Source organism: Trematomus bernacchii, unplaced genomic scaffold (genome assembly GCF_902827165.1).
Source record: "Trematomus bernacchii unplaced genomic scaffold, fTreBer1.1, whole genome shotgun sequence".
NCBI classification, from domain to species: Eukaryota; Metazoa; Chordata; class Actinopteri; order Perciformes; family Nototheniidae; genus Trematomus; species Trematomus bernacchii.
In genome coordinates, this window is record NW_022987547.1 from 3,166,340 (window position 1) to 3,187,706 (window position 21,367).

A 21,367-nucleotide genomic window follows, 5' to 3' on the forward strand; every position below is an offset into this window, starting at 1 on the left:
ACTGCTGTACAGAACAAAGCAAGGCTTATTCTATCCAGGAAAAGGTTATGCTGGAACATAAAGCTATTCTCTCTTTAAACCAGGTTCATGAAGGTGTGTCTTTCCGAATCATCAGAAAGGTGACCTTTAACACTGCATCATTTTGAAACAATCTTTTTAGGACAGGACAAGGATGCATCCTTGGCCCAAAAATAGAGTGAAAATCAAGCACAATAACCACCAGGGGACATCTCAGAATGCCCTGGATTCTTGTCCTAGATTTAATCACATACAAGGAGAACTGTATTCAAATAAACAACCCCAGCATCTTATTTTTGTAGGCCTCTGCGGTGACTGGAATATCTAGAAAATTCATTGTTTTTTTACATTAAACTGGAACACAAGTAGTTTTAACAAGCTCTCCAGTTAAACATTTGTAATTGCTTTTGAGTCATGTATGTGTTTACTAGTCCTGAGCCTATACAGGTCTGTAAACAAGCTGAGACTGGCTCTGACTGGTTTCGTTTTTACACATTCTGTTTATTGCATAACCTACAATTTAACTTTCATTGTGTTGCTTAAACAGTTGACCACATCTTGCCTCAGCAGGTACGAGTCAGCCTTGGGGAAAGTTAAGCACATTCTCCAGATAATACCAGTTAACAGATAAGGATACATTTCAGCATTCTGATGTTAGTGTAGCATTTACAAGTTTCAACCTTGTTCTTTCTTGGTGGAATCCTGACTGGCTTCATCTGCAGAGGAGAAATGAGAAAATGGAGAGTTACAGCAAGGGGTAATAGAGTGGGGAATTTATCATTCAGTCAGTGAGGCCATTTGACTTCTTACCCAAAATGCTCTTAGTCTCTGGCACTACCTCATGATGCTCTGTGAAGACATTAAAATGTACTTTGAGTTCAAAATATTGGGATAGTAAAATGCTTGTTAAGATCCATTTGGCCAAACTTTCTCTTGTTGTTTTATCTCGCAAGGGGGCACATAAAAAATAACAATTTTAAAACATGGATATAAGACGAATAGTCTGGCATTGTAAAACAAATTATAGGATATGACGGTGTTTTTATTCTGATTTGGTCATGTTTTGTATTGAATGTTTAATTTAATTTGATTGGGGTAGGTGTTGTTAACATGGGGTAGAAAGTTGGAATATTTATGTATAATGTTAGGTTTTATTAAATATAAAAGAAGGTGTGCAGGCACTTGATAAGTTTTGAGTTTGTCTTAATTCTTTTTGACATAAGATTAAATTGATTTGTTTGTATATTGTAAACAGAGGTGGGAAGTAACTAAGTAGATTTACTCAAGTACTGTGCTTAAGTACAATGTTGTACTTTACTTGAGTAGTTAAATGTTTTGCTACTTTGTACTTCTACTGCACTACAATTCAGAGGGAAATCATGTACTTTTACTTCACTACATTAATGTTATATCTTTACTTACTTTGCAGTATTCGTAACCCCACACTCTGGTACTTCTACATTTACTGAAGTACAGGATCTGAGTACTTCTCCCACCTCTGATTATAAATAGATGTAACAACTATAACATTTCAATATCTGATTTGAGTGAAACATGAGTTACTATGAAACAACACAGTAGCTGATTACACACAGTGTGTATTGTAGTGCTTGTTTGACTAATAACTGTTGGTTGTAGTATTTTAGGTTAACATTACGTACCCCGCCTCTGTCTCCCTGTCAAAAATAACAAAGACACAATCTGTCATTGACAAAAGCTAGAATTAGAGTTTGAATGTGTGACTGAAATACACTAAGGAAAAAAACCTAATGTCACAATCTCACCATCTGCTTCCTCAGAGGACTCAGACTGGGACTCTGTGTGAAGAGGAATCAGACACAAGGTTGTGATATTTTACATGTAAGTGAACTTTAGCGCCTGCAGAGCTTCTCCAAACTGTCCTTTATCACCATCTACAGGCTAAAACAAACCTCCCTCACCTTCATGAGCTGCTACGTCAGAGTTCCCACCTCCCTCTGCTGGGGGAGTATTTCACAGTTAGGTCATGTTGCATGTAAGGTACATAAAGGTCACATAATATCTTTTAAATATCATTAGGAGGTTTTTTTACACACCTGTTTTGGCGTCTACAGTTCCAACAGGCTCCTCCACTGTTGGAAACATTTCAAATAGTGTTAAAACAGGATCCATATGTGTTCAGATTTGATCATTCATTCAACATCCAAGTTTAACTTACCAGATTCATCTGTAACAGCCTCTGTGTAGAAAATATTGAAATTCTTCATTACACAAATCAACTTCTGTTTTTATTTAATGAGTAGCAGTTCCTCTTACCAAGGTAGCGGGCTTCCTCATTCTGTTCCTTGGTAACTGGACAGGAAATGGTAAAGAAAATAACTGTTTTACAAACAACAAAATGGATGAGAGGTATATTTGCTTTTTAAGTCAGCTCATTTTTGGCTCTGTTCATTGCCCTGGACTTTGGTCAAATGTACCATTCATCTGAGCAGCCTCGTTCTTTTGAGCGGCCTCAAACTCTATCTGATCTGAGGAGACAGAGTGATAAAATGATAAATAAAACAAGCGAAAAAAGCCTATGGGCAGTTTGTGTAACCAATAATTAAATGTAGTGTTATGGTTCAAACATAAATAACATTGGAAGTGTGTGTTAGGCCCCTCTTGCAATCCATTTGTGCTCAAAAACGATATTACAAAGGTAATATTTAAAATGTGAGTTCACAAAATAAATCTAACTTTTTCAAAAGTAAGGATTTTAGAAACATTTCTAACATTCACATTGCATATAAGTATTTTTGATATTCAACTTGTAATGGGTTCATAGATTACAAATACTTGATGCACCTTGTAGTTTATGTAGTACAGACATTTGATTGTCATACTTGTGCTAAATCTCAGAGGACTAATGTTTTCTTTTCTTTTAATATAAAGAAAGAAAAAGTAGTCCAATTTGCCTAAACACTCGCTATTGTATAACAAAAAGTCTCTCTCTGAGAACACCAGGGAAGGTGGGTTAATAAACATACTTGCAAATACAGTACATAAAACACATTAAACATTAGTTTCACAGTCAGCTGGTTCTCAATTGGACCACTGTACCTATTTTCTGCAGTTGACCTAGCCCATCTGGATGAAAAAACAACACATTAGGATCAGCTTTGAGTCATGTGAGTAAATATATCACTATAACCTGTTTTTTATTGACAATGATATCCTTACCGTTGGGATCAACTACTTCCTCTTTCTCTGCAGATTCCAGAGATGCTGAGAGAGCTAGGAATCATCACAAGTATTTCAGTCAGACTTCTAATAAATACAAAACTGAACATCTTCTGGCATAAATAAGCAGACATGTGTTTTCTTAGTCATTCATATTAGTAGGTAAACATATTCTTCTTACCAGAGTGAAAGGCAGACACAGCGAGGAAAACACACAGTGGCACTAGAAACCTCATCTTGGCTGTTGCTCGGGGTAGTGGAAGATTTTGGGTTGTCGTCACTTCACAGCCTCTTATATCTTCAGTCACATCACATGTTTGTTCTTCATGGACAGGCGGCTCTGGTACCATTGTCCCTCCCTACCTGAGAGCACAGCTGGGCGGCACATCAGCGCACAGACACATCCTTATTCAGGCCTTCAATGCCCCCCTTTGTTGGCTCTTCTGTCACGCGGGCCTTTATTTGGGGTGTCACTGTGTCTGCAAAGGAGAAAAAAAGAGAGTCCTCGCATTTGAGCTGAGAACAATGTTCATTTCCTTTTGGGAATGAAAATGGGTGATTTCACCGCACATGCTGAGCTTATGAATGATGTAATTCAGTTAGACAATTCATCGATTAATAGTGCAGATCAAAGAGAGGATGCAAAGAGCTGTGACATACTTTTTACTGTCTCCTCAGTTCCTAATCTGTCATACTGCAGAGCATTTTCTTCATTAAAAGGAATTAGAACAAGGGAGAAACAAAAATGGATATTAAAAGTCAAAAGAGAGGAAAGAAAATGTAAACAAGAGTATAATTTGGGCAAGATATTCTAGTAAAAGACACACAGAAACACAAAAGTGAAAAGCATTGGTCTGATCTCTTTATTGTGATTGTAAACACTTGACAAAAAAACTGTTTAGTCCATAAGGTTCTACTATTGTTTAAAATGACATTAAATCTGAAATGTAAAGTTTAAATTTGTTAACAAAAACCTTGTTTTATTTGTGCAGAAGAAGTTAAAATACTCAAAATGGTCAGTCATATTGGCATTTAAAAGAGAATTAAGTGTAAACTTGAAACTGCACTTAACTGATTTTATATAATTGCTAAAGTATGTCTTGGCATTTACTCACAACAATATTATTTTCTTTCAAATATCTAGAAAAATACACTTAAGAAACATTTAGCTAATTACAGTTGTCTTCGCAAAGTGGCTAAAGAACATTAAAGCAGTTCAGGTATGAACAGTGACATCAGATAAACCACAGGTACAGAAAACAAATGTTCTTCCATGTTACAACAAAACATACAAACGCATTGTACTCTTTCCAATTGGTCCTGGTTGTTAGACTTTGATTGCAATTTAAACTTCGTTATCAAATAAGCCAATTACTCGAATATCTTTAAGGCACATCTATACTAGTTGAATGTATACACCCTGTTTGCATGATTAAAGTGTCCAATTATGGTCTTATATAAAATATCAGTACAATTAAATAGAAATAAAAAAACATGGACAACAAAGACAATGTCTCAGGCGCACACTACAGGTCTCTTGCTAACAACATGAACAGTGTTCTGCTAAGGAGGTAGAGGAACTCAGAAATCAGAAGAGAGACTCAAATCTATCAATACAAGGACATCTTGGTTTATGTGGCACCTACAAGCTAGTTTGCTAGAAGTTATCTGTACCGTGTTCCTAACAACAGCAGTGCATTTAAAAAAAGGATACATCTAAAAATCGTTTTAAGACACACAGGTAGACAGAGGAACAATTAAGAGCATGTTACTACCCTGGAGTGCAGCGTGGTTCACAGTGATTGAAACATTCAGCTCAGTACAAGGTTGACCCACTTTTAGTGTGATTTGTGCTACTCAAGGTGAATGGTGAACTGTGGTTACTGTTAGGGTCATACATTTTTTTATCTAATGTCAACCTTCATGATGGTAGCTGAGGAAAGGCAAAAAAATAAATATCATTTGACTTCTTTCAGGCTAGTGAAAAGAAAACATTCAAAATACAAATGTAGGTGTTTATTTGACTAAACTGTGTCTTTTTGCTTCTATAGATTTGTCCTGAATTTACCAAAAGTTAGCATTAGATAATGCCTCGTGGACATTATTAAACGTACAATATAAGAAAACTTGTAATTATTTAATATTATGAAAGATTTGTATCCTAAAGTAATGGCTTCTTTTTTTTAATGGCAGTGTTTTCTGATGTATTGAGTGATACAAAGAGATTCCCAAAATTCCCTGAGTAAAAACTCTTAACATGTCCATCGTTTTTTCCATGATTCAGATTTACAGATTTGTAATACAGTGTAAGTCTTATTGTGATCTATTTATAAAATGGTTTTACCCTGTTCACCTGTAGTGTCTCCCTCTTAAAGGGATCCTAGCACCCCACACCCCTGAATAGAGAGGGGGTTTTATAGTGCAGTATGCGCATCAATGAGGGTCCGTGTGGGTTTGTACTGTGCTTGAATGATGGTTTTGTATTGCGATTAGTTTAGAGTTCCCCTCTGAGTCGTGTGTGCAGGTCTTCCTGGTCGACCTTGCCCTCCTGCTGGTGCCAGCGGTGGTGGGCCAGCAGGGCCACGTTCCTGGCAGAGATGGCGCTCATCTCCATGGCGCTGGCTGCCCACTCCACAGCATTCAGGTAGTACAGCCGGTTGTGCAGGATGAAGGGTGGGGTCTTACGTTGCGGCGGGCGGTACATAGGATAAGCCAGCCACCTGGTCTCTGACGATGAGTCCCAGGTGATGAACATGTCCTGCAGCTGCTCCTGGGTCAGCGGCTGTGGAGAGAACACCTTCCAGACTTTGGCCACGCTGGCAGGGGGCCGAATGTACCCCTCTGGGATCTGAACAGGGTCAATAGAGCTCAGGCTGTTGATGATGGAGTCCTTTGAGTCCATGGTGAGGATGTCCGACACAGTGAAGTCTGAGGCCTTCTTTGTGCTCCCGAGGAAGGACATGTTCAACCTGCCGTGGATCAGAGTGGAGACAGTCTGGTGGTAGCGTCCGGGGTAGTGAGACGGGAGAGGGGGGGAGAAGCCTGAGAAGATGATGTCCGACTTTCCCTGGTGAAGCGGTGTTGCTATAACAACGATATCATACAGAGAGTGTGCTGAGCCTGATTCTCCAACATAATTTACCTCATAGAAATTAGTTGTGGTGCCTAAAAATTGGAAACAAAAGTTAAAATAAAATACTTGAGATATTAAAAGTGAACAATCCCTCAGTGGGAGAAAAATGAATGATAGGATACCTGACTTGGATGGTCGAACTTTGATTGAAATGGAGGTCACTTTGGCAGTGATGAGCTCAGTTTTGCTGATGTAGAGCAGTCCGGAGCACACTCTCTTATTGCCTCCGTCCACTGCCCACAGGCCTGAATCTACGCCTGCTAATGACACTGCCCCTAGGAGACAAAACATACATACAGTACATTATATTTCTATTGAGTTTATCATTTACGATTACATATACATATTCCTCTGATCTTCATTCAATTAAAGCCCTAAATTAAGTAAATGTTTTTGTGTTTGCCTGAAATACAGAAACCGTTATCTCTGGAGTAGGAAGATGGCATGTTGTGAAGTGGGCAAGTATTTTGCACATTGTATGAAAATCCTCCAAACCTTGTATGTTAAGGATTAATATTAACAAACATTTTTGCTACAGTAGCTAGGCTATTGTGGAATACCCAATTTAACAGCTGTTTAAACTAAATACATCGAGACATGTGAACCAAATCAAACTATTGCATTAAAAGACATACCCACAAAGCCATTGAGGCGGACACTTTGGCCATAGTTGACACGAGTGATGGGTGAGACGACTTCGTTGATAAAGACCTGCGAAAATCCTTCGGCCATCATCGTTTCCTCCAGAGTTTGATTCAGCAGGGTAAGAAAACCATCTCCACCCATGGCATGAAGGAGTTTATCCACACTGGAGAATGAGTAACCATACTGCTGATACTGGTAGATCCTGTAAAAAAAAATCAATCACATCGTTATCTGCCTTGATAATCCTGGATCTCATGCTAAAAAGGAATGAGATTTAATTATTTTTCCTCCTCACCTCATAAATTTGTCCAAAACGGTCTCCACCCACATATGCATTCGGAGAAAGTTGAACCCGTATCGCCAGAGCATGCGCAAAACATTTACTATATACCAGTCACTCTCTTCAAAAGTGAGCTCCTTTCCATCAAAGATTGCCGCCTTAGAGGGGACATCTTTCCTTGGAGGAATACCTGCAAGAAAATTAAATGAGGGTTCAATTCTGTAAACTAAAATGTACCAGAATAAATTATGGTTTCAGTAATTTGGTGGCGAGTCTTGTTACGTTACCTAATTTTTCAATGAAGTGTTTCATGTGTAGGTTGAGAGGATGGATCACTGCTCCTCCCGTCTCATAATCCTGATCTCCAAACTTCACTGTCGCAAGTCGTCCTCCAACAGTATCAGGTTCAAACACATCGATCTTTACTCCGGGTCCAAACTCCTGCCTCAGGTAAAACGCTGCAGCTGTGCCACCAATGCCCGCTCCCACCACGGCTTTAAAGGGGAAATGACCACACTTTAATTCATTTCTCAGCTGTAATCACTTAATATACACATTTTCCTTTAATTCTTTCATTATCCTTCTTTATGGCCATTAGATTAGTACAACTGGTAAACTGAAGGTCCATATGCTTGTTGAGTGTGTATTTTATTTGACACATGCTGCTTTTATTCTATGCTTAAAATATACACAGCTAACATAGAATATTCTCTCAAGATGCCATGTTTAAAATGCTGCACTACAGCAGCAAATAGTATTATAGATATATAATACAAAATAAATAAATAAGACAAATGTTTTATATAGACTAATGTATTTGACCAGGCACTGCATGATGCCCAGGACAACTAGTCAGCAATTAAAGTGTTGATGGTATTTATTTGCAAATCCCCATGTGAGCTCCATACAGTCTACTGTATCATTGAGTTTGAGATCAGAAAGCAACTTAATTTGCACATATCATGATCTTTATGCACATGATTATTTCGAATATCATATTTTTTATTTTTTTATTGATGTGTTGTGTTTTTACATGCACTCTGAGAAAGGCTTACCTATCTTTTGGGGTTGGATCTTCAGCTCTGGGGCTGAGGCTAGACATCTTCTCCCAGTTTGCCAGAGCCCCAGAAACAGCAGGGCTCTCAGTGACAGGGTTTGAGGATTCATTGTGGGTATCTAGTTCTATACAGTACCTCGGAGCATCTGTACAGGAGGAATAAAAGTGAGCCATGAACAGTGTATGTTGCTAATAACCTGAACGCAACACTCTTTACTGTTGTTAAAAGTCACGCAAAGAATAACAAAGACAGGAAATATAAACATACATTATTATGCAGTGCAGAATAACGTTACGGTGTGTGTTTTATATTTAAAAAATATGTTTAAATAGAATGCGTTGAAAGCTGTGGACTCACTGTCACAGGTCGATAACGTTACAGAAGAGCTTGCAGCGAATCCAGAAGTAGCGTTTAGAGAGTTGTTTCAACGTGACACTTTAAGATAAATTCAAAGCTTGTTAAAACTTGCCAACGGAAAACCGAACTATTATAAAAGCTACTATAAGACAAAAAGTGTCAAAAACTAAACTTGTTTAACGGTTGAATCATGTCGGAGCGCCCTGAACGTATCCTAATGTTGAGACACACTTCCGGGTAAGTTAACATTAGAGTTTCACAATAAAAGCCATAACATCGAGATATAAACGAATGTGTGTAGTTTCTATCGCAATGGTCTACAAAGAATAGTTGATATACGGCTTATCGTTTACAGAGCATTCTATAATTCAGCTTTCAAAAAATTAAAGATTACACGTAGGCTACACATTGAAAGAAATGTATAAACAATAATATGCGTAGCCTACTTGAATCCAGTTATAAATATAAATTATTTTATTTTCAAATAAAATACAAATTGTAAAAGCTACTTCAAAGTTAAAGAGTCACTTTTGAGGCATGACTTGACTGACCAGACTACCACACAAAACGGAAGAGATTTATTATATAAGAGTTCTTATAATCATACATCCGTGATTTGTTCCCTAAAACCGGTTGCGGAAGTAAAGCGGAAATGACGCAATCGTCTACCCATCTTGAACCATGCTTGAATGGAGGTGACCTTAACATCAAATTGTAGAGAAACGGAACTTGCCTTGGACACTGAGTGTACATCGACTTAGATCTGCGTGCTTTAAGTGCTTAACTGAATCTTACATTTTAGTAAATATTTAGAGTAACGAACAGAGATGGCAGAAGCACATCAGGATCGCATGCATGCTGTGGTGGAAGACATGGTCCAAAGCCTTGAGAGGGACCACATCCGTGTAATGCAGGTAGGCGTGTTAACTGTAACAACTTGAACTGTGCATGCAGTGCTTTGTCTGTATACTATTAAGCACCTGTATGACGCTTTAAATGTGTGTGTTCTTGCTGCAGGGTCGCATGTTCAGGTGCAGTGCAGACTGCTGTGACCGCTCCACTGACTCCATGTCTGTGGTGCATAACTGCATGGAGAGGTGTCACACTCCTATGGCCAAAGCTCAGGCACAGGTCACTTCAGAGCTGGAGAAGTTTCAGGTAAGGGGACATTTAAGTGTGTGGTATTTTCAATATAAACGTTAGCTTTTGAGGTCACATGTAAAGGCTGTTGCTGAAACTTTTCAATGACTGGTTATATTTCAGTGTGGCATTTCTAATAGCCACCTCAACCAAACGTGCTACAACAGAACACGATCAGTTAACCCACATGAGGTCTTTAGGGTAGATAACGTGACTAAGATGGAAGTATAAACCATGTAAGAACATAAAAGCAGTGTTTCTTTGTTTTTTTTACAAAGAAAGAAACTGTACTATTCTAAACAAAAGCATAACTCACCCCACATTTTGTCCAATTTATAAAAAAGATAGAAAAGCCCCACCTGGAGAAATACGTCACCTGTCTTTTTATATGTAGCTAAACTTTCACCATTTGTTAGAACCATCAATCATAACAAAAATGTTCCAGCCCAGTTTGAGCCAAAAATGCTTCATTGCATTTTCACCTCCAAATCTCTAAACATGCCTACTACTGGGGCTTGTCTCTTGCCTGTTTCAAGACTAAACCATTCCTTTTATTTGCCCCCTTAGAACCGTCTGTCCCGATGCACGATGCACTGCAACGATAAGGCGAAGGATCTTTTCGACTCTGGCGCTAAGGAGCCAGCTGTTCGAGCCCTGATGGACAGATGTGAGGGCAGCTGTGTTGATGACCATGTGAACCTGATCCCCAGCATGACCCGGAGAATCAAAGATAATTTGGACTCTATAGAGTAGTGAGGAACAAGATGGGTGGCTATAGTCCATCCTGAAGTCTCAGCCTGAACGCATTACACACAAACACAGGAGCCCAGGGTCAGTTGACCCAGCAAGTTTGACCAGTTACAACCGAAGGATAAACGGCTGGAACACCATAAAGGGTGGAAAGAGTGACTTAAAATGGAGCAAAGACACAGGTCTTGACAGGTGTAAGAGGCTGTGACTTTACATGTTGGTGTTGTGAAGTTTTAAAACGGCTCACTCTGAGATTTGTTTTTGTACTGTGTAATTAACAAACGGTAACCTATTAGAAGCTGACAGAAAAGAAAGAATGATGCATGTGGTGTGTAAACAAAATAATATATCAAACAAGTTAAGCATGACAGTTTAAGATATGGAGTATACTCAACAATTAAAATGATCTACATCAGTTTTCAATGTCCTTTACATTCAACCTTTGAGCCCTATTTAATTCCTAAAATATCTCTCTAGTGTGAGCCCTTTCATCCTTCACTCTTGCTTTTGTCATTTTATTGTCGAGTTGTTCTGTAATTTTCTGACCTCATCGTGAAATATGTTTATGAATTAAAAGTATCCTAGATGTAGCTGTTTTGGACCCGCATTACTTCCATAATAACATGAGCTGAGGTTGAACTATTGAATCGAGGCAATAATAAAAGCCAGTAATGCTTTTCTTATATATTTTAATGATCCATTTACTGTCTCATATATATACAAATGGTACAAGAAAGGCAACACTGTAGGTAACTGCAATATAACTTTGTACATGAACAATTCAAGAAGCAATAAACACACTGTAAATATAATGCAAACCCCACAACCCATTTAGTTAGTTAGGGAACAAATCATGGGATAGCACCACAGCCGGGGGGCAGTTTTCATTGGCTGTCAAGAACTGTATACATATTTTCTTTTGAAAAAATAAATCATACAAATGAAGTAAAAAATAAATAAAACACTTGTAACTTTGAACTCAATGACAGTTACGACTATACACGCAGGTCAAAATGACCACAATGAGTTATCAGTACAAGTCCGTTCTACAGGTTTTCAAAAACAGCATGAGGTAAAAGATATCAAACATTTCCCAACCAATATTGACCTAATCAAAATTACACAGTAACATATCTTTAAAGTTTTTTGTCATTGATCGGTCATCCAAGTAAAAACTGTAGATAAGGCCAACACACAAAAATGTACATACATACATACGAGCAACACGTGAAACATCCCACACACGTCAGTAAAAGTCCAGTTTCACCCTCTGGAGATTTCCCCTCATGATGTTCCCAAATTGTAGGATGATAATGCCCCTACATGGATAAATTAAGGGGGTTCCATTAAGATGAGTGATTTGGGGGTAGTCTGTCATCCCAGTGCACTCAGTTCATGGCAGAGGTCCAAAGTTTGAAGCTGCTCTGAATACAAAGATGGTCTGACACCTCCTGGCCATTATCTCCATAACCCTGGAAACCCCATGTATGTGAAGCAAACTCTCTATGTGCCAAAACACGGATGGAAAAAATGTACCCCATACATCTCACTGTGTAACACAAGCATGCAGATGGTATGTCCAATGACAGCTGATGGAAAATGTGGCGGTGGATTGTACGTACAAGCATGTGTCAGTGTCTCAGCGTTCCCAGAGGGATAGTTGCAAGTTAATGGCGGCTGAACGTGCATCAGGACACGATGCGGGTAGAGCTTTCCTGTTCTGTGGAGTCTGGACGTGGGTCAGAATGAGGCGATGTATACAGGAAGTTACAGCACACGTAGAGGGGGAATGTCAACAACCGGCTGTCCAGGTTCATCACCACGTACTCCTGAGATATTGAAGGGAAAGGAAGATTATTTAGCACTGAGCATGTAATACAAGCTAAAGAATGACACAACGGAGCCATCTACATCTGCAGGTTAATAGTCCTCACTGACCTGGTCTTTCTCAAGGGTGAGGAGCTGGTATCCTGTTGAGCGACTGCACACCAACTTTCCACGGCTATCGAAGGAGGCAAGACGCAACCTAAACAAATGAAGATTGTGGTATTTTAAATTTGTGGACAAGACGCTTATAGCCTCTCATGCTGTGAGTCAGATAAGAAGATTGATACCACTCACTTAATGTCTGTAAGCCTTAAAGAATGGTCATAGCTACCACCATTAGATGGCTAATGTAGCTTAGCATAAAGACTGCAAACATTAGGGGGAGTCTGTTGAGGTCTAAGGATAATATAATTTTCCAAAATGTCAAACTGTTACTGTAAGAGTTTCAATACACTACTATCACTTCCAAATCATCTGTACACATGTTGCCGTGTTCCAAAAAGTAAGGCATGCTTCTCTTGCAATTTCAGTAACTAGGATCTGAATACAATGATGAGGTAATTAATAATAACATTTCCCCAAAAATGATACCTTAGATTTGTATAAAATCATAATCTCAGTTACAGCTGTACTCATCATTTAGATAAATATTCCCCACCTGAATGCCAGATGCCTTCGAGCCTGCAGACTCACAGCGCCCCCACATGGCTGACTCAGAGTGTTTCTTTTGAAGACTATGAAGCGGTTTGTGTAGGTCACCAGCAGATCAAAACCAAAGTTAAAGCCTGTCCAGCGCCAGCAGTACTGAGGAGAAGAAAATGTATGTTTGATTTAAGAATAAGAATAAACAAATGTACATTGAACAGGGGCAAAAGGTTATGTATCAGAAATGTTCCAACTCACATCTCCATCTTTAGTGAGTTTCCTGCCACACCTCATGCTGCTCAGCTCAAATTCATCTTTGTTTGCTTCCTGGGGACTGATGACAGACAGGAGGCTTTTTTCAACTCGCTCAAATGCATACAGTTCTTATGGCTATATACACATGTTGCAGCAGCTGAACATTACAGGTTACATTAGTGTTCAGTCTCAGGTTCTCACCCATTATCATTGTCAAATTCTGTCCGGAGCATAGCGAACCACTGGTTTTTGTACACTGACGTTAGCCAATCTGGAAAAGAACATTTTAACAGTGCATTAACATATGGAAAAAGACAATTCTTACAGGATTTGCACGTTTGTCAATCATAGTCTTTATACCGCTTAGTATGAAATGAGACAGCTTAAGCGATTGAATTAAGTACAAAGATGAAAATAAAATATTTGTCTACACAACAGCTTTATTTTCTAGAATAATCAGTCAAATAACAAGAAAGCACATGAAAACTGAAATTAAATCAACTCAAACTATTCGATGGCTTTCATACTAGATCATTAAATGAAAGATGTATTTTCCCAGAGTAAAGAAGAACATTCAAGATCAAATTAAGTCAGACGGAGCACTATCTTACCAGGGGGCAAAATATTGTCTCTCTCCAGGATGCGTGCAGATGCGAGATCATTGATGATGTACTGGAGACGGACATATTTGAACACTGAACAAAAAGATTCACCCTCTTCTGTGTTCAGGAAGGGCTCTTGCTCACACAGGTCTGTAAAACAAAGACGAGACATAGCGTCAAAAATCTGTGTGTGGATACCAACGAAAAGGTTCCACATGAAGGTTGCTCTTTTGTAAGATGTGGACTTCTGTACCTGTCCTGCGTTTGCAAAGCCAGGCGTCAGCGTCAGCCAGAAGCTGCTTGATCGGGCCGTCCCAGGACGGATTGAGCTGCAGAAACATCCACTGCAGAGAGAGAACATATGAACACAGCTCTTAGAAGCAGGTCTGATGCTATAGTGAGTTTATTTGGAGTTATACTTGTTTTCATGTACCTTTTTCAGAGCAGTGTACACATCCATCTCTACCTGCATAACAAACAGGTCCGAGGACTGGATCAGCTGCTCCATTATCTCTGCCCTGTAAATGCAAACACACATGTTTAGTACACTCATTTTTACATCATGGTTGGAAAAATAATAACGAAGCCATTCACTTGTCCTCAAATAGGCACAGACAAACTTTACTTTAACTAAGCAGAACAAAGTCAATCCAACACAACATTTGATTTGATACCTTCATTATCAAACCAGTTACAATGACACCTAAAGAAAGGACAGATCATGTGAAAATGAAAGAACTGTGAGTTGAGAAAACACACCCAAGTTCTTTCATCAGGTCGACATTTTGGTGGGTCATCAGGTTGTTTAGAAGCCACTCAAGACACCTGTAGAAAGGTATACAGTGTGATATCAGTACACATAAAATATAGTTTAACCAATTAAACACTGTGATTTAAAATATTTGAAATCTGACTTTTTCATGACTAAGTCCAAGCCATAGATGCTGGCACAAGCATAGAAGCCACACACAGTCTTGGCACTGATGTTTTCCTTCATGGTCTCGCCACACTGCTGGATCAAGCCATCCTGTAGACAACAGCAAACCACGAGACTTGATTCGATTTTGTATCATATGACCGCATGTACAAAACCAATCAATCATGATGGTAATTTTGCGTTTCTTTTAATTCAATGTACTGACCAGCTGTAGCATACAAGCAGCGGCGAGAATACTGACAACTCTGCTGGGCTTGATAAGAACATCATCCCGGTACAACGATCCAAACACGACTTGTAGAGCTAAACACACACAAAACAGTAAAGTTGTATCAGTAAAACAGATGAACACAGTTGACAGCAGCTCTAGGTGACTGAGGTCTTTTACCTTCAGTGTCGATGTTCTGATCAGGGATCTCCAAGTTGATTTCCATCATGTTGGACTCTTTCCAAGAACCACTGAACATGCTGGAGAAATACCCTGACTGCAAATTGAAAAAAAGTAGGGAGCGAAACAAGAAAAAGATAATGTATTAAAAGACAGTGAAGGATATATTACTCATTGTCTTTCTGGTGTTGTATTGATGTTTTTACCTGGCACAGATACACTTTGTGGAGGTTCCACTCCTGTCCCAGAGCACAGATGCGAATGTCGCTGTTTTCTCCATTCAGAAACAAAGTCTGATAAATGTAACGGGATGTGCTTTTCAATTTCTTCCTGCTCAAGTTTGGAAAATAAACAAACAAACAGAGGAGAGACAAAAACAAATGTAAGACAGATTTTGATGACTTAACGATATCTGACTCTTATTTGACTTTAACCAGCCTTGCCTGCGAGGTGTATCTAAAATGGCATCGTCCTCCTCTTGTTCACTGTCACAGTCACACTGGGCATTTCGTTTCCTTTTCTTACAATCACACCCATGCTTATGGCTGGTACTTATTCCCTCAGCAGCCTCCTCTTGTCCCGGAGACGGGGCCTGGAACCTACTGCTCAGACTCCCCATCACTACACTGTGAAAGAAGTAGCACAAACATAACACTCATCAAAAAAAGGAAGTCAGATGTACTGTTTCTTGACATCAACAGAAATTCATAAATCAATATAATATCAAAATCATTAGAGCAGATACCATTAGGGACTTTGGCTTTTTGCAGGAACACGATTGTTTTGGTGGAGTTTTCTTGATCCTTGTCGTTATGGTTCTAGCAAACAAAATCTAAATTATTTCTTAAAATGTAACTTTTTGTAACAACAGTTGGAAATGTTTTTTTGTTATATTATGCATTAAAAAAGGTATTTATACTGTTTATTATTCCTATTGATTTGATCTGATTAAATTAAGCGTCTACTTACTTTTCCAAAAGTGCTATACAAATGAAATCTATGAGTATTCATTAAAAAGGCTTTACCTAGGTTAGATAAATGTTCAAGATTACAGTACTTGACATTTAAACAAATGTTTGCCCAGTTAGTGTGGGGCTGTCATACCAAGCTGATTGAAAGAAAAATCTTCCCAAAAAGGCATAGAAATGTGCATGTCCATAACAAATCAACACCGGATTTAAGTTTCAGTAGCTACCCTACACACAGGTCTGCTGCACAGGCTTCTGCAGCATATGCACACCAGATGTAAAGTATGTGTACTTAAAAGAACGACTTACCTAGTTTACCGGATGATCAGCAGCGGGCAGGCTGAAAGAGAGGTGTCGGGTAACTAAAGACAGGCAAACACCGGCTGATTATCCCGGGTTAGAGCAGGTTAGAAAAAAGAGCTAACCTCCGAGCTAGCTTAGCTGCAGTATTCACAAACAAGGGCAGGGAAATAACAGCGTTGCTTCTGACAAGCTACTACTCCACACAAGCCTTCAGATCGCAAAACTCTCCTCGGTTTCAGTTACATGTTTCTGTATTAGAGGAACTGTAAACCCAGAGACAGGAGATGATGATGTGTTGCTGCCCTGAAAATATGTGGCTGCTTTTGTTCTTCTTCTTCTCTCGCTGTATATGGTAGTATTCTACGTCACAGGTGTCTGGGCTGCTCAACGTCGCCACCTACTGTGAGACGAAGGGATTACATAAACATGAAACGTCTTAAATTGTTTTACACTTAACCCTGTAAGGCCCCAGGTTGTTATTTTACAACATCACTTAAAGTTTAAGCAATCCTAAAAAAGTCAGTACAGTTTTAAAGACTACATTTACATAGTCAAAAATTACTATTGTTCAGCCTCACAATGCAGATGGGGTAAATGTGTGTGTAGGTCCTGCCCTCTGGCTGATTGATTGATTGATTGAAAAGTTTATTAACAGCTTGTATATTGGGTACAGTACAGTACAGCTCAAAACATACAATTGTTAAGGGGATGCAGACCAGAGAAAGACTTTCGTCTTGTTTACATCAGGGTCCCCCATTTCCAATTCATCATATCATTTAAGACATATAAGACATACTTGACATACAGATGGCTTATTTACAATTTACATACAGTTGGTTTTTTACATACAGATGGCTTATTTACAAATTTTCATTTTAGATTTCGTTCTAATACATCCTAACCGGACATTTAAGACATACCAAGTCTACAGATATACAGTTAGTAACAGAGTCTAAAATGCGAGTATATACATAGATGGGGGGGGGGAAGCTGTCCATTGTACGACAGGTTGAGATTTGTACCATTACCGGGGCCAGTTTTGCAATGCTCTCCCCCGAAGGTGCTCTTTAAGAGAGGTTTTGAAGGTAAGTATAGTTTTACTTTCCTTTACAGCTGTGGGAAGAGCGTTCCACCTTGATGTGGCATAATTCCGAAACGTGTATTCCCCGTTTTTTGTGCCAAATCTGGGTTTTACATGATTTGTGGAGCTCCCTCTGGTGTTATGATCATGGTATTCCTTGACCTTTGGGAAGAATGTTGACATGTACATGGGTACCATAGAGGTGTAGTGGATCTTGTAGACCAGGCCCATTGCAAGTAGCTGTACTCTGTCGTCTACTCTAAGCCATCCTAGGTTGTCAAAGTGGGCAGAGGTGAGGTGGGTTCTAGATGGAAGGTCAAGCAGTAGTCTGACCAGTTTATTTTGCGATGTTTGAAGTTTTATTTTTAGCGCCTTGGAGGTGCTATGGTACCATGACGTGCAGGCATAGTCATAGTACCCTTGAATGAGTGCTCCTGCCAGAGTTTTCAGGGTGTTTTTGTTTACCAGAGAGGAGATCCGGTATAGGAATCTAGTTCTTTGATTGACTTTTTTTATTACATTGGATGCCATTTTGTCACAGGAGAGGTTTGCCTCAAGAATAGATCCTAGGTATGTAATTTCCTTCTTACTAGTGACAATAATGTCACCCACTGCAACTGAGAAGTCGTCGGATTTGCTGAGATTATGTTTCGAACCGAAGAGAATGGACTCTGTTTTACCCAGGTGTAATGATAATTTATTATCGGCGAGCCAGGTGCAGATTCTGCCGAGCTCGGAGCTGAGTGTTTTTTCAACCTGCAATCTGCTCCTGTCAGAGACCAGCAGGGCTGAGTCGTCCGCGAACAGGAACAAGTTGCAGTCACATGCTGATGACATGTCATTTGCATAAATTAGGAACAGTAACGGACCTAATATGCTTCCTTGTGGAACACCACAGCTCACTGGGAGGGGGGGGGGGACAGAGTACCGTTTACCTCCACCATCTGTTCTCTCCCCTCCAGGTAGGATTGCATCCAGCTCACCGATAGTTTATCAAAACCAATTGCTTTTAGCTTGTCAATCAGAATGGGGTGATTGACAGTGTCGAAAGCCTTTTGTAGGTCCAGCATCACCATGCCGCAGTATTTACCCTCGTCCACCTCTTGTTTGATGTGGTCGTTCAAATAAAGAAGGCATGTGTCAGTGGAGTGGGATGTTCTAAAGCCAGATTGAAATTCATAGATTAGTTTATTTTCCGCGAGGTACTTTTCGACCTGTTCATATACAATTTTTTCCATGACTTTCGAGATGGAGGTAAGTATAGAAACAGGGCGGTAGTTGCCTGGGTCCAATTTGCTGCCCTTTTTGTGCAGGGGGGTTACTCTTGCAATTTTGAAGTCTTTGGGTACTTTTCCCTGTTTTATGGAGAGGTTAATTATGTGGGCTATGACTGGTGAGATGGCGGTTGCTGTGTCTCTGAGGAATTTGGAGGGGATATTGTCGTGGCCAGTGGCCTTGTTAGGTTTGAGGGCGCTCAGTTTAATGAGTACCTCTGCTGTTGTTACCCTTGCTAGACTGAAATCATCTTTGCGTACCCCTAGGTTTTTGTAGTAGGTCATGATGTGATCTACTCCAAAAAGCCCTGAGTGGGTGGGTAATTTATTTACAAGAGTTGTGGCTATGTTTGTGAAAAAAATGTTCAAGTACTTGGCCACATCCAGTTTGTCTGTGATGAGCCTGTTATCTGTCTTTATGTTTAAGTTTGCAAATCTCGTTTTGAGTTTTTTACTGCAGCCAAGCTGGTTATTGAGTAATTTCCAAAGTTCCCGGGGTTTATTTTTGTTTTCCTCAGTTTTGTCATTGATGAAATTCTTTTTGGCAGTTTTGATCATGGAGCTTACGTCATTTCTCAGTCTGTTTCTTTCAATTTTTAGTTCAGTCACGTGGGCCTGGAGTTCACTGCTCGTGCTTTTGGAAAGCATTGACTGACTTTTATGAAACTCAGAGCATTTTTTGTCTCTGGTTTTCATGGCGGTCAGTATGCCGGAGTGCATCCACGGCTCAGCGCGATTTTTTACCCTGGTTGTTCTTAGGGGGGCCAAATCATTGAGTATTGCAGAGAATTTGTTTTTGAAACCAAGCCATGTTTCTTCAACTTGTGTACCACTGAGCTCATCTGACCAGTCCAGGCTCTCCAGTTCTCGGTTAAAGGCCTCGCTAGAGTAGTTTTTGAGGTCTCTAGATATGACTGTTTTGTGACAGCCGGCCTTTTGTTTTAGCTTTTTGCGGGTACAGAATATCATATAATGATCACTTAAACCGCATGCTATAACCCCTTTACTGGAGATCCTGGACCTGTCAGAGGTCAGAATGAGATCAATGGTAGTTTGTGTTGTTTCACATACCCGGGTGGGTTGGGTGATTAGCTGGCTGAAGCCGTGCAGATCACAAATCCTACTGAAGGACTTGAAGACGGACGTGTCTTTACGTTGCATATCCGTGTTCCAGTCTCCAATAATAATTGTCTCTACATCCCCCACATCAGCCAAACACCCATCTAATGTATCATAAAAGTCACTCTGTTCCGGTGGTCTATAGATTGTCCCGACTATTACAGATTTAGCATTGTCAAAAAGAATTTCAACCCACACAGATTCAATATTTTCATGATGCAGGTCAGTACGGTTTTTGAAATTGGTGTCTTTATGTATGTACATGCAGACACCACCTCCATTCACGTTCCTGTCCCTTCTCACTACAAGATAATCTTCAATTTCAATCTCTGAATCTGTAATGGAATTGTCCAATTTGGTCTCAGAAAAGCATAATATGCTTGCCTTACCGTTCATGAATATTTGCCTGAGTTCAGCCAGTTTGTGTCTCAGGCTGTTAGTGTTCAGATGAAAAATATGTAGTCCATTTTTGTTACTTAAATGCACAATGTCGTCAGCTTGCAGATATTTGTCTTTGTCCGTTACAGCAACCAGCTTTCGGCCTGCCGTGGTGCTTGAACACTCACACAACTTCCGAATCTTCAAACAAGCAAAAAACATGTACATATTTAGTTATTGTGGAATACATTCATCAATTTGATTTTGAGCAGCTTATGTCTTTGTTGCAATGTGACATACCTGGGTCAGTGTGGTAGTCAAAATAGCATGTGCACCTTACACATGGACATTGCCCTTCCATATGTTCACATATAGAAATAAAACACTAATAGAAATGTAATGTATTTGATAATTCACTAAAACTAAGTTCTAAATGTGTCCTCTGTTAAGATTTTGAATTAAGACAAGAATTGAATAAATTAATACATTATTAGCAGTATGAAATGATATCTGTAGCAATATTTTAAACTCTACTATACGTATCTTATCAGTTAATTAGTTACAAAAATACATTTAACTCTTCTCTGCTTCTGGCAGAAACAATTATTTCTGAAATGTTTTAGGACACTCGGATGTATCCATTTTAGTATGATAATTAGCCTATTATCATTAGCCAGACAGTATTGACTTGTTGAACTGGTTTACCTGTATGTATGGGTGTAGGTATTCCTTTGATTGTGATAATAGGCTAAGCCAGGCAGTATTGTGTGACTCAAGTGTACAATGTAAATAGGATTCAGATGCTTGTTGCCATCGGGACACCTGGAAGGGTGGTGGTGCATGCATTCCTTTTAGTATGATAATAGGCTAAGCCAGACAGAATGAACACTTGTTAAGTGGTGGATTGTTACTTCGGCCTACTCAAGCACTGTGTAAGTAAAAACAATTAAGGCCCTTGTATTTAATTTGAGCATTTTAACCTACAGATTATTTTGAACATTAATCTTTCAC

General features: G+C 39.3%; 3 protein-coding genes across 4 annotated transcripts; 1 reads left to right on the top strand and 2 right to left on the bottom strand.

Annotated features, from left to right (window-relative positions):
- Window positions 1-4,056: 4,056 nt before the first annotated feature.
- Window positions 4,057-8,919, bottom strand: pcyox1 (prenylcysteine oxidase 1). Its single transcript, XM_034122778.1, has 7 exons — window positions 8,690-8,919; window positions 8,330-8,477; window positions 7,562-7,768; window positions 7,290-7,464; window positions 6,985-7,196; window positions 6,472-6,624; window positions 4,057-6,381 (listed from the first exon to the last, which is right to left on the bottom strand). The coding sequence occupies exons 2-7, from the start codon at window positions 8,439-8,441 to the stop codon at window positions 5,711-5,713; spliced, it is 1,530 nt and encodes a 509-aa protein (XP_033978669.1). The 5' UTR covers window positions 8,442-8,477; window positions 8,690-8,919; the 3' UTR covers window positions 4,057-5,710.
- Window positions 8,920-9,310: 391 nt separating this feature from the next.
- fam136a (family with sequence similarity 136 member A) lies at window positions 9,311-11,553 on the top strand. The gene is made up of 3 exons (XM_034122781.1): window positions 9,311-9,603; window positions 9,707-9,847; window positions 10,397-11,553. Exons 1-3 carry the CDS (start codon window positions 9,517-9,519, stop codon window positions 10,580-10,582), a joined length of 414 nt encoding a protein of 137 aa, XP_033978672.1. The 5' UTR covers window positions 9,311-9,516; the 3' UTR covers window positions 10,583-11,553.
- Window positions 11,554-11,652: 99 nt separating this feature from the next.
- On the bottom strand, window positions 11,653-16,833 carry gmcl1 (germ cell-less, spermatogenesis associated). Of its 2 annotated transcripts, XM_034122780.1 has the most exons (16): window positions 16,511-16,833; window positions 15,979-16,051; window positions 15,677-15,859; window positions 15,440-15,563; window positions 15,234-15,330; window positions 15,051-15,148; window positions 14,823-14,935; window positions 14,668-14,733; window positions 14,342-14,426; window positions 14,162-14,252; window positions 13,918-14,058; window positions 13,508-13,577; window positions 13,310-13,385; window positions 13,065-13,210; window positions 12,518-12,605; window positions 11,653-12,408 (listed from the first exon to the last, which is right to left on the bottom strand). In XM_034122780.1, the coding sequence occupies exons 3-16, from the start codon at window positions 15,850-15,852 to the stop codon at window positions 12,268-12,270; spliced, it is 1,512 nt and encodes a 503-aa protein (XP_033978671.1). In that variant the 5' UTR covers window positions 15,853-15,859; window positions 15,979-16,051; window positions 16,511-16,833; the 3' UTR covers window positions 11,653-12,267. The 2 variants fall into 2 exon arrangements, with proteins under 2 accessions (XP_033978671.1, XP_033978670.1); XM_034122779.1 differs by lacking the exon at window positions 15,979-16,051.
- Window positions 16,834-21,367: the final 4,534 nt, after the last annotated feature.

Coding starts and splice junctions, on each gene's coding strand:
- pcyox1 (XM_034122778.1), bottom strand. CDS start 8,441: ATGAATCCTCAAACCCTGTCACTGAGAGCCCTGCTGTTTCTGGGGCTC. Junction 7,465..7,561: donor ACACTTCATTGAAAAATTAG/GTAACGTAACAA, acceptor ATTTTCTTGCAG/GTATTCCTCCAAGGAAAGAT. Junction 6,382..6,471: donor AGTTCGACCATCCAAGTCAG/GTATCCTATCAT, acceptor TCCAATTTTTAG/GCACCACAACTAATTTCTAT.
- fam136a (XM_034122781.1), top strand. CDS start 9,517: ATGGCAGAAGCACATCAGGATCGCATGCATGCTGTGGTGGAAGACATG. Junction 9,604..9,706: donor ACCACATCCGTGTAATGCAG/GTAGGCGTGTTA, acceptor TTCTTGCTGCAG/GGTCGCATGTTCAGGTGCAG. Junction 9,848..10,396: donor CAGAGCTGGAGAAGTTTCAG/GTAAGGGGACAT, acceptor TTGCCCCCTTAG/AACCGTCTGTCCCGATGCAC.
- gmcl1 (XM_034122779.1), bottom strand. CDS start 15,852: ATGGGGAGTCTGAGCAGTAGGTTCCAGGCCCCGTCTCCGGGACAAGAG. Junction 14,936..15,050: donor CTGCTTGTATGCTACAGCTG/GTCAGTACATTG, acceptor TGTTGTCTACAG/GATGGCTTGATCCAGCAGTG. Junction 14,253..14,341: donor TGTACACTGCTCTGAAAAAG/GTACATGAAAAC, acceptor CTCTCTCTGCAG/TGGATGTTTCTGCAGCTCAA.